The following is a 15,811-nucleotide window of genomic DNA, read 5'->3' on the forward strand; positions in this document are numbered from 1 at the left end:
AGGCAGAGACACTGTTATCAGGCATGATATAATAAGGAACTAGAGATCACCTCCCAAAAGCAGAGAATAAAGGCCAGACCTCTCTTTGATTAAATTCCTTACTATACAATTTTTTCCAGGAGGTAAAAGGTTAGTTACCTTCCAGGTATTGCAGTAACAGATATTTCTTTACATATTAGATTTTAAGGTAAGTTGCTTCACATGTGAAAGACAAAGTCTTCTGCTCAAATATATTCCTCAGATTTATCTGGCCTTACTTTCTGATTTTAAAGTTCTCACCTGTTTTCTTTTGGTGATACTTTATAGGTGATAATGGGCATATTTTGGGCATTAGCTGCCTGTTCTGCTTGCTTATTAGCACCCTACAATAAATGCTATACTTTCCTTCATGCCTTTCCAAAAAAAGAGAGACTGTTTTGACGTTTACGCTGCACAAACTTATATCTACTTTTACATATTGTACAATTTTATCTATCTGTACTTTATAATTGTAATCAGAACCTAAGCTCTCTGAATAAAACAGTTCAGTATTCAGTCGGTTTGTTAGTTCTAGTATCCTTCTCTTACCAGAAGGGTAAAAACTGTTACCTGCTCTCTCATAATCTATCTTTAAATCCCAAAGTTGTATAGAAATTTTACTTAAAAAAAAAAAATTTGCTGTGTGCTTATATAGTGGAGTTCTTCAGCTTATGGAGAGTACTGTAATATATACCAGCTTACTTCATATTTCGCATTGCAAAGACAATACATTAAATATAATTCATTCTTAAGACAGATGGAGAGAAAATCACAAGTAAATCCAAAATCACAAATAAATTTGATTGCTCCCATTTTGCATGCCTATAAAAATACTTTATCTTCGTTTTTTTCCTTCCTCTTGCATACAGGAATGCTTTCAGTTCATACTACCAGCCCTACCTCATGCCATTGACCTTTTACGTGATGCCATTGTAAAAGTAAAGGAAGTTCATGATGAACTTGAAGATTTACCTTCCCCGCCACCACCTCTTTCCCCTCCTCCCACAACTAGCCCCCATAAACAGACAGAAGACAAAGGGGTTCAATGTGAGGAAGAGGAAGAAGAGAAGAAAGATAGTGGTGTTGCTTCAACAGAAGATAGTTCTTCATCACATATAACTGCAGCGGCCATCGCGGCCAAGGTAAGCCTGTTGAGAGAGACCCAGAGATCTAAAGAACCCACAGGTAAATGTATTGATTTCATCTCTCTTTCCATCCCATTCTTCCATAAGTTAAATACAACTTTGTGGCATCCTTTAAAAAGAACTGGGATATTCATGACACTCTACAGCTGTATTCCCTCCATTATGTTGAGCTCTTGAAACATTTAAGTTTTGTTTTGAGTTCTGAGGCATTAAAGATTCTGCTGTTACCTATTGAAGTAGTAGCTCCCATGATAAACAATGTGACATTTAAGAACTCTGTGAAGATGTCAGTGTTGTGGTCATATTAAATATATAATGTTTATGTATTCAGAACATCAAATATTCACAGATTCTTAAAGGAGCATCAAAAGAGGGTAAGAGACCTAAGATGGTTCAAGGAATTAGTTGAGAAAGATTAATAATTTTTTTTTAAAAGACAAGACTGTTCATCAGTTAACTACCATTTATTTAACTGTTGCACACAATTTACACCAGTCATATGGAGAAGAAAGGGATGTAAGGTATTTGTATTTTTAATTTAATAAAGCAATAAATATTATTAAAGCAATATCAAAATATTGCAAGTTCTCTTCAAGCAATTCTGGGAGTAAATAGTACCATACAGTACTTAGTACAGTAAATAGTACCATACATTACTGCTGTAAATTTCATCATCATCTCAGAGTCACAGAACATGATTTACATTATTAAGCATATGTGATATAACCCACCTTGGATACTTTAAAATCTTTAGACAGTAGCATATCCCTTCTGGAAGTAATGCTTATTCATTGATCGAGAATGTAAAGATTGGTAATCTAACCATATATGAAGTAATTCCTAAAGTTTTATGGCTCATCCAGAAGTTTTAGCTATGAACTTAGCATGAGAGGATTTTTTGACATGTATATTGAAAAGAATCATAGAGCTCCTATTGAAGTGTCCATTCAGCCAACTAGTAGATGGTTCCTTCACTGAAAACTGGATCATTCCATCTCCAGATCCATTCAGTGATCCATTAAGTCCTTACTTAGGGTAGTAAGTATTTAAGTTATGTGTGAGGTTTGTTTTATTTCATTTTGTTTTGTTTTTATGGAACGGATTGATGAAATAGCTACATTATTAAATCATCATATGTTCTCTTTCTTTTACTCTTAATTAAAAGAGTTAAAAGTACCATCAGTTTCAACCTTAAAAAAAAACGTATACCATCTGAATTCTAAGCTAATTTTGTCATTATACATTTGCGAATTTTGGGCATCTCAGTGTTCCATTTGTTTTCAACTTTTTTCCTTTCCAGTCATTTTGCTTGTGTCGTTTCATGTTCTCCTGTCATTGTATTCATCGTTGTTATGTGTTGTGCATTAGAAGCATCCATTCTACACCAGTCCTGCTGTTATCATGGCACACGGTGAGCAGCCCATCCCTGGTCTCATCAGTTATTCCCATGATGCAACAGGCAGTGCAGAGGAACCGGTAAGACAAGAGGCTTTTGCATTAATGATTTTGCAAGCATACAGCCTATCTCCTGTCCTTGGAGGTAGGTTGTAACTTATTACAGAAGATGTGTTTTATTCTGAAGGACCTTCACTAGTGCTTTTTTGTTGAAAATACAAGTGCCACTGAGTATCTTCCATCAAGGAATTTAATAGTTTCTCCTGTACCTGAAGTACTCTAACATTAAGATTTTATAGTATGTGGCAATGAACTTTCATCACATGATTTCCAAGAAATTCATGACTCAGAAGTCTTTTTCTTTAGTAATTTCATCACATACTTTTAAATATATTGCCTGCCTTAATTAAGATAATCCCGTAAGAAGATCACATTAAGTTTTAAAAATCTAAACAGATTGGTCAAAATAATATTTAATTTATATAAATCTTGCTTTTTTCCTTATGATTGTGCATCTTTCTTTTCTATAACTGTGTTTGCATTACAACCATCTAGAGAGCTGAGGCTTTGTACTTTTAAGGGTGTGTATCACTTCTTTCCAGCTTTCCTGGTAGCTCAGACAATAAAAATTCCGCCTGCAATGCAAGAGGTCTCTGAGTCGGAAAGATCCCCTGGAGAAGGGAATCGCTACCCACTCCAGCATTTTTGCCCAAAGAATTCCATGGACAGAGGAACCTGGCAGGCTACAGGCCATGGGGTCACAAAGAGTCAGACTAATACTTTCACTTTTTTTCCATCACTTCTTTCAGTCATTAGCTGTGAATGGTACTTTGTGAAAATGGTACTTTGTGTCAGACTAGAAAAGATTAAACTGGTAAGTATAACGGAATAAGCAGTGACAATTTAGACCATGGCTGCCAAAAAAAAAACTCAGTCCCTGGTATGAACATAAAATAAGAAAAGTAATAAAGTATAACCTTGCTTATAATCCTTAGAAGAAAAAATATCTAGAATTTCAAGGGGATGCAAGGAGGAAATCTAGTATTGGTTATCTCTTGGCAGGTAAGCTACTAAGTGGTGACTTTAAACCTCTATTCATCAAGCCACGCCTGGTTACAAACAAGCTTAGCTAAGTCAAAAGCCAAGTAGAAAAAGGAAATATTGGTTAATAAAATGATTAAGAATTTCAGTCGACAGCTGAATTCTCCAGCTATATAGCTTCACTATAAATTATAAGCATTCCAAAATATACCAAACTGTCTTTTATGTTTTCATATTATAAAGCAACCACAGCAACTATAATAATTATCCTGGTTTTCAAACTGAAATATTTGTAAGTTGTGTATTCATAATCAAGCTTTTAAGTTATCATATTCTGAGTGTTATGTTATTACACGAAAAATATTTGAATAACCAAAAAGATTTGAATAACTCTTCAGTAGTTAGTTCCTAGTGATCTGAATACTTGCTGTTGCCAAACTGACAAGTTGCTTTTTTCAGGAAACGAAGAAGTTTGAGGAATGCCCCGTGTAGTGGTTATTTGTTAGTTGCCTCTCCAGCAGCCATTTGTAGTTCCCTCTTCCTAACACTTTACCACATTCCCCAGTCATATGATTTGGGTGAGATTGACTAACCCTCCAGCATATGTATAGCCCCAGTTTTAGTTCAAGAAACACAATTCAGGTTAACAAGAGCATCTATTAGGTTTTATTTACACTGCTTGGAACATAGACTCTCTGTTTTCTATTGAATATGAATGAGGGCATATATAACTCTAAAAGAATTGCTATCTTGAACTATGAAAGTAATGCCTCCCAATAATGGAGCCAACTATAAAGAAGCAATCCTAAGAAATGGAAGAGAAAGAGAGATCCTGAGTCCTGGTCATATTGTTTGACCATTTACTCAAGCCCTTATTGACTTCTCAGTTACCTGAGCCAATACAGTACTTTAAAAACACTAGTTAGAGATGGGTCAACTGTGGTGTGCAACCAAAAAGCATGTTAACATATCTCAATATGTAGTGTCTGACCAAAGAGGTGAAAATTTTTCCATATAATAACTGAAAAATATAAAATAGGAATTCCTGAAGTTTCATATTTGAGTAAGAAACCTCGTTCAAGGGAACAGAGAGGAGGAGCGTGTGACACACAGGAGGTATCTTATCCCATCACTTCATGGCAAATAGATGGGAAAAATTGGAAACAGTGACAGATTATATTTTCTTGAACTCCAGAATCACTGCAGATGATGTCTGTGGCCATGCAGTTAAAAGATGTTTGTTGCTTGGAAGGAAAGCCGTGACAAAACCTAGATAGTATATTTTCAATAAAAAGCAGAGGCATCACTTTGCTGACAAAGGTCTGTATAGTCAAAGTTATGGTTTTTTCCAGTAGTCATGTATGGATGTGATAGTTGGACCATAAAGAAGGCTAAGCGCTGAAGAATTGATGCTTTTGAACTATGGTGCTGAAGAAGACTTTTGGAATCCCTTGGACTACTTGGAGATCACACCAGTCAACCTTAAAGGGAAACAACCCTGAATATTCATTGGAAGAACTGATGCTGAAGCTGAAGCTCCAATACTTTGGCTACCTGATACAAAGAGCTGCCTCATTGGAAAAGACCCTTATGCTGGGAAAGATTGAGGGTAGGAGGAGAAGGGGACAACAGAGGATAAGATGGTTGGATGGCATTATCTACACCTTGGACTTAAGTTTGAGCAAACTCTCGGAGATAGTGAAGGACAGGGAGGCCTGGTGTACTGCAATCCACAGGGTCACAAAGAGTCAGATGTGACTTAGTGAGTGAACAACACCACCACGCAGGAGAAAACAAGGGATAAATAAATCTTGCCCCTCTGATTACTAAATAAGTGTAAAGGTCTTTTCAAGGAGACTGGATCCAAGCATGAAAAAATTACAGCTATACTTTGTATAATGCTTGCAATATGCTTGCATAGCTCCAAACATAGAAGCATTTAAGACAAAGAGGCAAGAGAGTCATGGAGATACATAATAAGAAATCTTATCCCACTGGCAGAAATTAAATCTTCTGGAGAAGTCCCACATAGTAATAGTGGTCCCCAAGATCCATTGATTACAAGAAAATCTGCTGCCTGCTGTGAGAAGAAAAAGAGTTGCTGATTTCCCTTTGGGAAATAATGGGCTTCCCTGCTGGCTCAGATGATAAAAAATCTGCTTGCAGCATGAGAAAACTGGGTTTCTATCCCTGGGTTGGGAAGATCCTCTGGAGGAGGGTATGGCAACCTACTCCAGTAGTCCTGCCTGAAGAATCTCCATAGACAGAGGTGCCTGATGGGCTACAGTCCATGGGATCGCAAAACCGGGCACAACTAGCGACTAACCACAGCACACAGCGTAGAGAAAACTATGTTCGATGGATAGGACCAGTCAGGAAGAGTCTATCTTCCCAGAGCAGGTATTTGTAACTTAAGAGAGAAAATGCTGAGTTAGCAGCCTACCAATATTATTGACTTACCTGGAGATAAATCACACCATTACAAAAGACCAGAGACACTTGGAAAGTTTTGGTCAGAAAATTGAAGAATATACATATTGTGTGCGTGTTTGTGTGTATGTGTGTGTGTGTGTGTGTGTGTATTTTTTACATATGTAATATGCTTAAAACTAAGTATTAAAAAAAATTAAGATCGTGGCACCTGGCCCCATTACTTCATGGCAAATAGAAGGGGAAAAGATAGAAGTAGTGACAGATTTCCTCTTCTTGGGCTCTAAAATCACTGCAGATAGTGGCTACAGCTATGAAATCAGAAGACGATTGCTTTGTGGCAGGAAAGCTATGACAAACCTAGACAGTATGTTGAAAAGCACAGACGTTACTCTGCCGACAAAGGTTTGTTTAGTCAAGGCTATGGTCTTCCCACTGGTCACATATGATTGTGAGACCTGGACCGTAAAGAAGGCAGAGCGCCAAAGAATTGATACCTTCGAACTGTTGTGCTGGAGAAGACTCCTGAAAGTCCACAGGACAGCAGGGAGATCAAGCCAGTCAATCTTAAGGAAAATCAACCTGAATATTCACTGGAAGGACTGATGCTGAAGCTGAAGCTCCAGTATTTTGAAAATCTGATACAAATAGCCGACTCATTGGAAAAGACCCTGATGCTAGGAAAGTTGAGGGCAGAAGTGGGCATCAGAGGATGAGATGGCTAGATGGCATCACCGATCAATGGCTATCAACTTGGGCAAACTTTGGGAGATGGTGAGGGATATGGAGGCCTAGCGTGCTGCAGTCCATGGAGTTACAAAGAGTCTGACATGACTGGGCGACTGAACAACAACTATATATATAATATATGTGTAATATATGTTATATATATTTACATAATATATACACACACATAATTTTATTATTTCTTCCTGTGATGATTTTAGTATATTGAATTATATTAAAATAATAGTCACTCTTCTAAACATTTTATATATACCAACACTTTACATACATTGTCACTTTACTTATCAGAAAATCGAAGCACTAATTGGTAAAGGACATATAACCAGCTAGAGATCTAACTGGTATTCAAGTCCAGGCAGTCTGGCTCCTGAATCATCACTCTTGACCTCTCTGATGTAACATCTGTCAGTGCAAGGGAAAGAGAGAGAAAGAATGATGTTCTGGGAGATGACTAGCCAGTACAAATTTTTTTGAAGAATGAGAGCTAGGATTTTTGGACCTTAGTTTGAAATACTTGAATGATAAAATTCATTGCACAACCTAAGCACTGTGAGTAATAGGATATATTTACTCTGAAAGTTTGCTGATTCAAGCAATAGAGCTTTAAGCCATGAGCACAATTGGAGTCAGAAATGTATTTATACAAATACATGAAATCAAATGCTTTGGAGAACATAGTACAATACACGTTAAAGGATAGTATTTTTTAAGGTTTAATCATAATGTTCATAGAAATATAAAATGTGTCATATTTTATTTAATTAATGAGAGAGCAGTAAGCTGTTAAACACGTTCAAAGTTAAAAAAAAGGATACATACATATATCATCAGTCAGAAAGACTGGTGTAAATTTAAAAATAGATACAAAACTCGGTCAATATACACAGGGTAATAATCAAATATTCCTTCTCAAGACAAAATGTGTTTCCATTGCTATAGACAATAATTTGCATTAGTATTAGTTTTCTGTAACTTGCAAAGTTGTAAAATAGTGAAAGTAAAAAGTGCAGATAACCCAGAAGAGTATACAACTCAGGACATTTTAATAATCTTTCTTGCCCATTTTCCGGACAACTCTCTACACCCCCGATCATAATAACCTCAGAGATGATTTTTGATGCAAAAAAATGGCTGGTCTCATTCATTAGTTTGGGCTTGATTGATTATTTAGCTGCAGCAAAATATTAACTAGCCAGATAGCCTCTCTGAGTTTGTTTTGCAATTAGTGAGGCTGAAAAATTAGCTTTTATCTGGAAATTTTCAGAGAGAATCTCAGATTCTACTTTTTAAAGTTTCTGTTTTTGCCATTCCAAGTTTAGGTAACAGAGCCCTAGACAATCCCTTTATTCTGTTTTACCTGCAGGTACCTGTTATGGGATGAATTCCTCTCTTTTCCAGGTCACCAAAATTTCATTACCACATATAAGTGACCTTCCTTACCGCATGCAAAGCTAAGACCCTCTACTCCAGGTATCAGGTCATTCTTCCTAAGAGGGCTTTGTAGTTATTAGCTTTGTGAGTATAGCCAATCTTTGTTCTTCAGAAGTGGCAGTCATATCTGATTAAATGGACACCATTCTCGAACATGATACAGATATATCCTTAGTTCAGCCATCAGTTTGTCCAGTTATATATCCTGTTAAGAGAGGAGGACATTCTTCATAAATCTATGAAAATCACTGTATTGTCAAGAAAAGTTAGCAGACCTAGTAAGAGTTTCTGATTTCTGAGGGAATCAATTAAATACTTTTAGTTTTAAGAAATCAGAATCTATGAAATTGTGTGGGTTATACCTAGATTGAGAAGAAAAGAAAAAGAATTTCCTCACATATGCAGAAAAGAGAACATTTATGTTCCAAACAAATAGCCAGAAAAAAATTATTTGGTTTACTTAGTCCTAGGTAATCAATTCTCATTCCATTAGATTTTAGCTTAGCAGTCTGCTTTCATGAAGCTTTCACCTTTTAGACTAATGAGAAATACTAGTATTTTGGAAAGTATTTTGGAAATACTCACTCAGTCCACTGTTACAGTGTAAAAGTTACCTAAATAGTAGTATGACTTAAGCAGTCTGTACCCAAGGGTATATTCTTTGAAGTGTCAGTAGCTAAAAGTATCTGGTACAGTTCTTTCCATGAGGCTTATAAAACTGTCCTTCTTTGGTAAATGTACAAGCTCTGGTCTGTAGCTTATCGCATACCTTTGAGGTAAGCCTCACAATCCATCTGTAGATAACAAGAACTTAATAGCTGGAGTTATTAACTGTTACCAGTAATATCAGAATGGAAGAGAGTAAAATTCTCTATTGAGGGGTGGAATATATTTCTTTCAAGAGTCTTAAGCAGTATTTTACCTTAGAGTAAAAATATTAGGGTCTGTGAGGAATTGACAGTTATCTAAGGACTTTACACAAAGCACAAAATTAATAAAATGGTTAAAAGCAGTTTGCTTATATAAACTTAACCAAGAGAAGACTGGGCTTTTCTTTCGACACAGCAACTTTCCATGAAATTTATAGTTGTAACTCATCAAACAAATCTAATTATATCTTTCACCGCTATATCTATGCTAAAAGAACAACTTTTTGTGACTTCTAGGTGCCTGCCAGGAAATCTCAAAGATAGTTTTAAGTGAAAGATATTCTGAAAATTTTTAATAATTTGTTCTATACTTAAGATTTGACTTAGAGTTGTCAGAGGAAATTTGGACACTTGATTTAAGATAGGATCATGGATGCCTGAGAAATAATTTTTAGGCCTTTTAAAATCAAAATGACTATAAAATAAAAGCACAAAAGGTACACAGTTGTTAAGAATTAACTCTTTCATAACTGAGGACCTTTTTTTCTTTTTCTGCTTAAGAACCCAAGCATATAACAAAATTAACATGTAGCAAAGAAAATTATTCTGGTAAGACACTGAATTTCTGCTGTCTATGCAGATTACATAGATAGTAGGTAAAAGCACTCATCAGTAAGCCAAGGAAAGAAGCCCATCAAAACTAAGTGAACTTTGTTTCAGGGGAATATATATTTTAACACATTTTGTAACTTATTTTCAGGCATTACAAATAGAAGGAAATAATCTTCACTTTCCAAGTTGTATCGTTTGTTATGTTTTTTCAAATATTCTGGAACAAATGGATATTTTGCTTTAGGACTACAGTCCTTTTTCAGATGACTCACATTACGAAAACTATCTTCACAATAGTATGATATTTATTTAACATGCAACAGGTTGATCATTGCTTTTTTCAAATGAATTAATATTTGTAAAATTTTGTTTCGATTTCTAATTCAGTAAATATTAATAGTTTTTGTAAAGGGGCTCAGAGACCAAAAAGTTTCAGGACTGCTGCTTTAGAGCAGTGTTTTTTTTGTTTGTTGGTTTGTTTTGTTAAAAAAATAAAAACACATGCTCAGTTGCATATCTCTGTCACGGTTGCTCAGCAACTCATTTTGGTATACTTTTAGTGAAAGTAAGTCTTTTCTATTTCACAGAGAAAACTTGGGGTAAATAATTAAGAACTGTCTGACATATGCATATTTTAACAGACAACAAAGCTCATGAACATGTATAATTTTCTACAGCAACATGACGTCCTCTTACTGCTTGTTAAAGTGGCAAAAAGGAGCATGTTCATAAACATGACACAAATTTTTACAATTTATATAAAAAATAAAAATAGGCAAAGATATATAAACTTAAAATAATGATTAATAATCAGTACAACAAAAGAAAAATAGATAAATTGGACTTTATCAACTTAAGGATTTTTGTACATTGAAGGATACTGTCAGAGAGAAGACCACTAACAGAATGAAAGAAAATATTTCCAAAACACATTTGAGAAAGGATTAGTATCTAGAATATAAGAATTCCTGCAACTGAGTAGCAAAAAAAAAGGGAACCCAATTGAAACTTGAGTGAAGTATTTAAATAGACATTTCTCCAAGGAATGTATACAAATAGAAACATGCACAAAAAGAAACTCAATATCACTAATCATTAGGAAACTGCAATTCAAAACCTGGATAAGAGACCACTTTATATCTATTTAGGTGTTTTATTCACCACCACCACCACCCTTCTCCTGAAAATAACCTGGAAAATAAGTAGAGGCAAATAAGGCAGAGAATCTGAAGAAATTGGAACCCTTGTGCATTTTTTTTTGCTGGAAGGAATATAAAATGGTGCCACCACAGTGAAAAACACTTTTGTGGTTCTAAAAGTTAACCATGTGATGCAGCAATTCTACCATTCTTTATATACCCAAAGGAATTGAAAGCAAGGACTCCTGTTTATAGCAGCTTTATTCATAATGGCCAAAAAAATGGGAATAGCCCAAATATCTATTGGCAAATGAATGAATAACCAAAATATATACATATAATAGAAATATTCAACCATAGAAGAAAGGAAGTTCTGATATATGCTGCAGCATGGATGAAATTTGAAAGCATTATGCTGAATTTAATAAGCCAGAAATAAAAGTAAAAGTATTATATGAATTCACTTACTTGAGGTACTCAGAATAGTCAAATTCATAGAGACAGAAAATAAGATAGATGAAAACAGGGAGTGGGGAGTTAACTGTTTAAAAGTTAGGAAATTTCTTTTTGGGATGATGAAAGTGGTGAATAATGGTGATGTTTGCGTTACATTGTGTATTTGTTTAATGCCATTTCATTGTACACTGATTAAAGTGGTAAACTTTGTTCCATATATTTCACCACAGTGAAAATTTTTATTTATTATTAGTAATCGATGTCTCCTAATTCTTATTTAAAAATTATCCAGATTTCTAATGATTATCCATTAATTACTTTAATATCAATCCAAAGTTTGTTACTTAAAGATCATGGAAATTACATTCAAGCTGACATGTAATTTAGGAGTAATTTGAGCTTGTTCAGTCAGTAAACCTCTATGTGTTTAGGGAAAGTAACCCACGCAAAACAAAATATACACTTATATTTATATAACATATAAAAAATTTTAAGACTGTCTTTAAACTACAATTATTTAAGCTTATCATATTTGCCAAAGATTTACCCTTATTATATGAACTTGGATTTTTAAAATATTTACGAATTATTTTCTAGTAGATTTTTTTAAGTCTAGCATATTTGAAGTATTAGAGATTCAGTTTCTGTATTTTGGGAAATACTAAGGATAATTCCCCTTCATGGATCACAGCCTTGTCGTGGTGAAGGAGCTTGCATAGTTCAGTGATGCTATGAGCCATGCCGTGCAGGGCCACCCAAGACAGATGGGTCATTGTGAAGAGTTCTGATAAAACATGGTCCACTGGAGGAGGGAAATGGCAACCCAGTCCATATTCTTGCCACAAGAACCCCATGAACTATATGAAAAGGCAAAAAGATGTGACACCAGAAGGTCAGCCCCCCAGGTTGAAAGGTGTCCAGTATGCTACTGGGGAAGAGTGGAGGGCAACTACTAATAGCTCCAGAAAGAATGAAGCAGCTGGGCCAAAGCAGAAATAACTCTCAGTTGTGGGTATGTCTGGTGGTGAAAGTAAAGTCTGATGCCATAAAGAACAACATTGCATAAGAACCTGGAATGTTAGGTCCATTAAGGTAAATTGAATGTGGCAGTACATTGTACTTCCCTAGTGAAAAAGAATCACTTGGAGAAAAACTTTTTACATTACTCTTAGTTTTTTACAACTTAGATTTGTAAAATATCTAAAAGACTGAAGAGTACAGATAATTCAAAATGGTCTACTACACAAGACACCTAATAATATTTTTGCCCACTTCAGAGTCTTTCACAATTTTTGTTGGCATATGAAAGGAATTCAGTAATGCATGGATATTTATAGAATTGAATAAAATTTCTGTTCAAGATGTCCATGGGCTTAGTGTGCTTTTTTTATACTTATTTGTTTCTATTCATATGGATGCCACATAGTGGGATTTTTTAGAAGATTATGTGATCTTTAGTAATAAATGTTTGAGTTTCTCAAAATTTGAATTGAAAAAACCAAAAAGTTTTTATATTCCTACTATACATGTCAATATAGGGATTGATTTATTAGGATGCCAATTTTTTTTTTCCTAACATTGACCACTGAGTAATATTGTGGACTGCTTGTGTATATATTTGTTATAAACTTGTAGTAATCATTATTTGGGTAAAAAAATGTATGTTCTTACGGTTTTTTAAAAAAGATTGCTATTATCAATAAGATAAGTAGGGAGTTATAGTAAAATAAAGTTCATAGACTTTTTCAAACCGGGGAAATAGTATGCACTGTGCTTTAACAGCTCGAGCCTTGGCATTAGATAGTTTCTGTTCTGATAGATTCTACATGATCTGTTTCTAGGTCCTTCTGTTACCGTCTCTCTCCCTCTCCCCATTGCTCACTAAGTTTACATCCAGCTTTTTCTTGGCTCTGGGAACATGCTGTTACCACTGCCTGGAAGTTCTTAACCCCACTCTTTGCCTGGCTAACTTCTGTTTATCCTTTCTGTTCCAGTTTCAGTGTCTCATTAATCACAGAAAGACTTTGCTAATCTGCCTCCTCCGATCTAAATTTTCCTTGTTATTCTCTGTCATAACACCTTGCTATTTTCCTTTATAACACTTACCACAATTTAAAACTATATATTATTCTTGTGTTTGATTTCTGTGGGACTTCCCTAGTGGCTCGGATGATAAAGAATCCACCTGCAATGCAAGAAACCTGGGTTCAGTCCCTGGGTTGGGAAGATCCACTGGAGAAGGAAGTAGCAACCCACTCCATGTTCTTGCTTGGAGAAGCCTGTGGACAGAAGGGTCTGGCAGCTGCAGTCCATGGGGTCACAAAGAGTTGAGCATCACTGAGCAACACTTTCACTTTGATTTCTGTATATGTTATCTATAACATCCATGAGACAAGGATCACATCTCTTAGTTTATATCATTAATCCTGGAGGAAGTCAGTCCTGAGTATTCACTGGAAGGACTGATACTGAAGCTGAAACTCCAGTACTTTGGCCACCTGATGCGAAGAACTGACTCATTTGAAAAGACCCTGATGCTAGGAATGATTGAAGGCTGGAGGAGAAGGGGACGACAGAGGATGAGATGGTTGGATGGCATCACTGACTCAATGGACATGAGTTTGAATAAGTTCCAGGAGTTGGTGATGGACAGGGAACCCTAGTGTGCTGCAGTCCATGGGGTCGCAAAGAGTCAGACAACTGAGCAACTGAACTAAGCTGAACCGACATCTGGTACAGTTTGACTTATAGTGTATATACCCTGTATGAATATTTGCTAACTATATTTTATGAAAAAATATGAAACATCATCCAACTAAGTTCTTAAGACATAAAAAGCCAAAATATATTTAGCATTCCCCATGATTTATAAGAACTTTTCCATGATATAAACAAATAACATATTCTGTCCTTATACTAAGCAAATATATTAAGCAGCTATAGTAATAATGATAATAGACAGCTTTTAAATGCTGATGATGTAGCAGACATTTTTCTAAGAATTTTAGACAAATACACAATTGGAAATTGATACTGGAATGCAGATATCAGCAAGATTATACCTTTTTATTTTCCTGGAAGGCAAATTTATATGAAATGACATGTTATAATAAAAACTCTGATTAAGACCATTAAGAACAACAAAAATCCTAAATAATTTTAGTAGGTGTAAATAATTGTTAAGAAACAAACTCATGAATATTTAAATTTTTACATTTATTTCAAAACGTCTATTACTTCATAAGGTCTCTGTCTAGACAAAATCATAAAGTGTGGCTTTTCTTTATCAATATGAATCATAAATTCTTGTGGGTTTTTTTTTACACCATTGATTTTAATCAAAATCAAGGTCCTCACATATATTCTTATTGAATTTCATTTTGCTACATTTAACTGATCAGTCCACCCCAAGGAGACTTTTTCAAAATCTGTGTAAGACATCTGATATTTTACGTTAATAATGCAAATACGTTAATCATGTCACTCAAGTAATTTACAGAACATTTTTTTAGGATAGGCTATTTCACATGCTACCAGAAAACCTATTGGTTAGTTGCTTAACCAGCTGACATATTTCTCTTATAGCCCATCAAAAGCCACTTTGTCTACCTTGTTCCAAGAACTTTTTGAATTCTTGTCAGATATATGGCTTGTCAAATACCTTACAGAACTCAAGATACTCTGGTTTGATACTTCTGTTCTTTAGTAAAATTTTCATAGTGCTTAATCATAGAACTTTAATTGGTATTCTGACCAGTATTAGAAGCTCTGGAAAGACATATATTTTTTTTCTGAAAGAACCCATTTAGGCATTCATATGTAATCTATTTTTATTATTAGTTCAGATCCTGTACTGTACACTTGGATGTATTGTAGGATTTTTAAGAGAGTGCAGCCTACCTTAAATATCTCTAAACAGAGATGTTACTAGGAAAGGTTTTATATGATAGAACTAACCACCAGGCTAGACAAGAATTTCAAAAAGCTTCACCATGGAGACTGGCAAACTGTTGCTATGAAAGCCATACTTCTTTATAAATGGCTGTTTTGGGAGACTAACTTCAATTATTAAAAATTTGATCACTAGCTACCCAAAATTTAATCTAGATAACAGGTCTTCTATTGTATTAGTCTTGCAACTTTTCTATAAGTTTAAATATTTTATCAAAATTAAAATATTAGGTGGTAAAAACAGTGATTGAAAGGGAAAATGTATGCTCACTTAAGAATTTCTCTAGCATCAAGATACAAAGTTGTGTGTTTGTTGATGGTCTTACTAGCAATTCAAAAGACAGAGTTTATAAAGGAAATGATATTTTGGCTAGGTACTCTAATTTTGATAATATAATTATCCATTTCTTTTTTTAGAAGTGTTTGCCCAATCAGTGAAAACAGCTTTAGAACAGAATACCTATGTAACTAGAAATAATCAGATCCTAAGAAAATAGGTATTCCAATTATAATTTCCCTTCATGAGGAGAATTCTGTTGTTTTGTAGTTCACAGTTGAAGTTACAGTACCTATCTAC

General features: G+C 34.8%; 1 protein-coding gene across 2 annotated transcripts in view; it reads left to right on the forward strand.

The window, feature by feature from the left end:
* Nucleotides 1-15,811, forward strand: part of GPHN (gephyrin) — a 526,040-nt gene that overhangs the window by 296,769 nt on the left and 213,460 nt on the right. For both annotated transcript variants that reach the window (XM_065940959.1, XM_065940958.1), the window contains exons 7-8: nt 888-1,160; nt 2,532-2,639. In XM_065940959.1, the coding sequence (XP_065797031.1) occupies nt 888-1,160; nt 2,532-2,639 (381 nt within the window). The remainder of the gene's footprint in view (nt 1-887; nt 1,161-2,531; nt 2,640-15,811) is intronic.

Source organism: Muntiacus reevesi, chromosome 7 (assembly GCF_963930625.1).
Source record: "Muntiacus reevesi chromosome 7, mMunRee1.1, whole genome shotgun sequence".
Classification (NCBI taxonomy): Eukaryota; Metazoa; Chordata; class Mammalia; order Artiodactyla; family Cervidae; genus Muntiacus; species Muntiacus reevesi.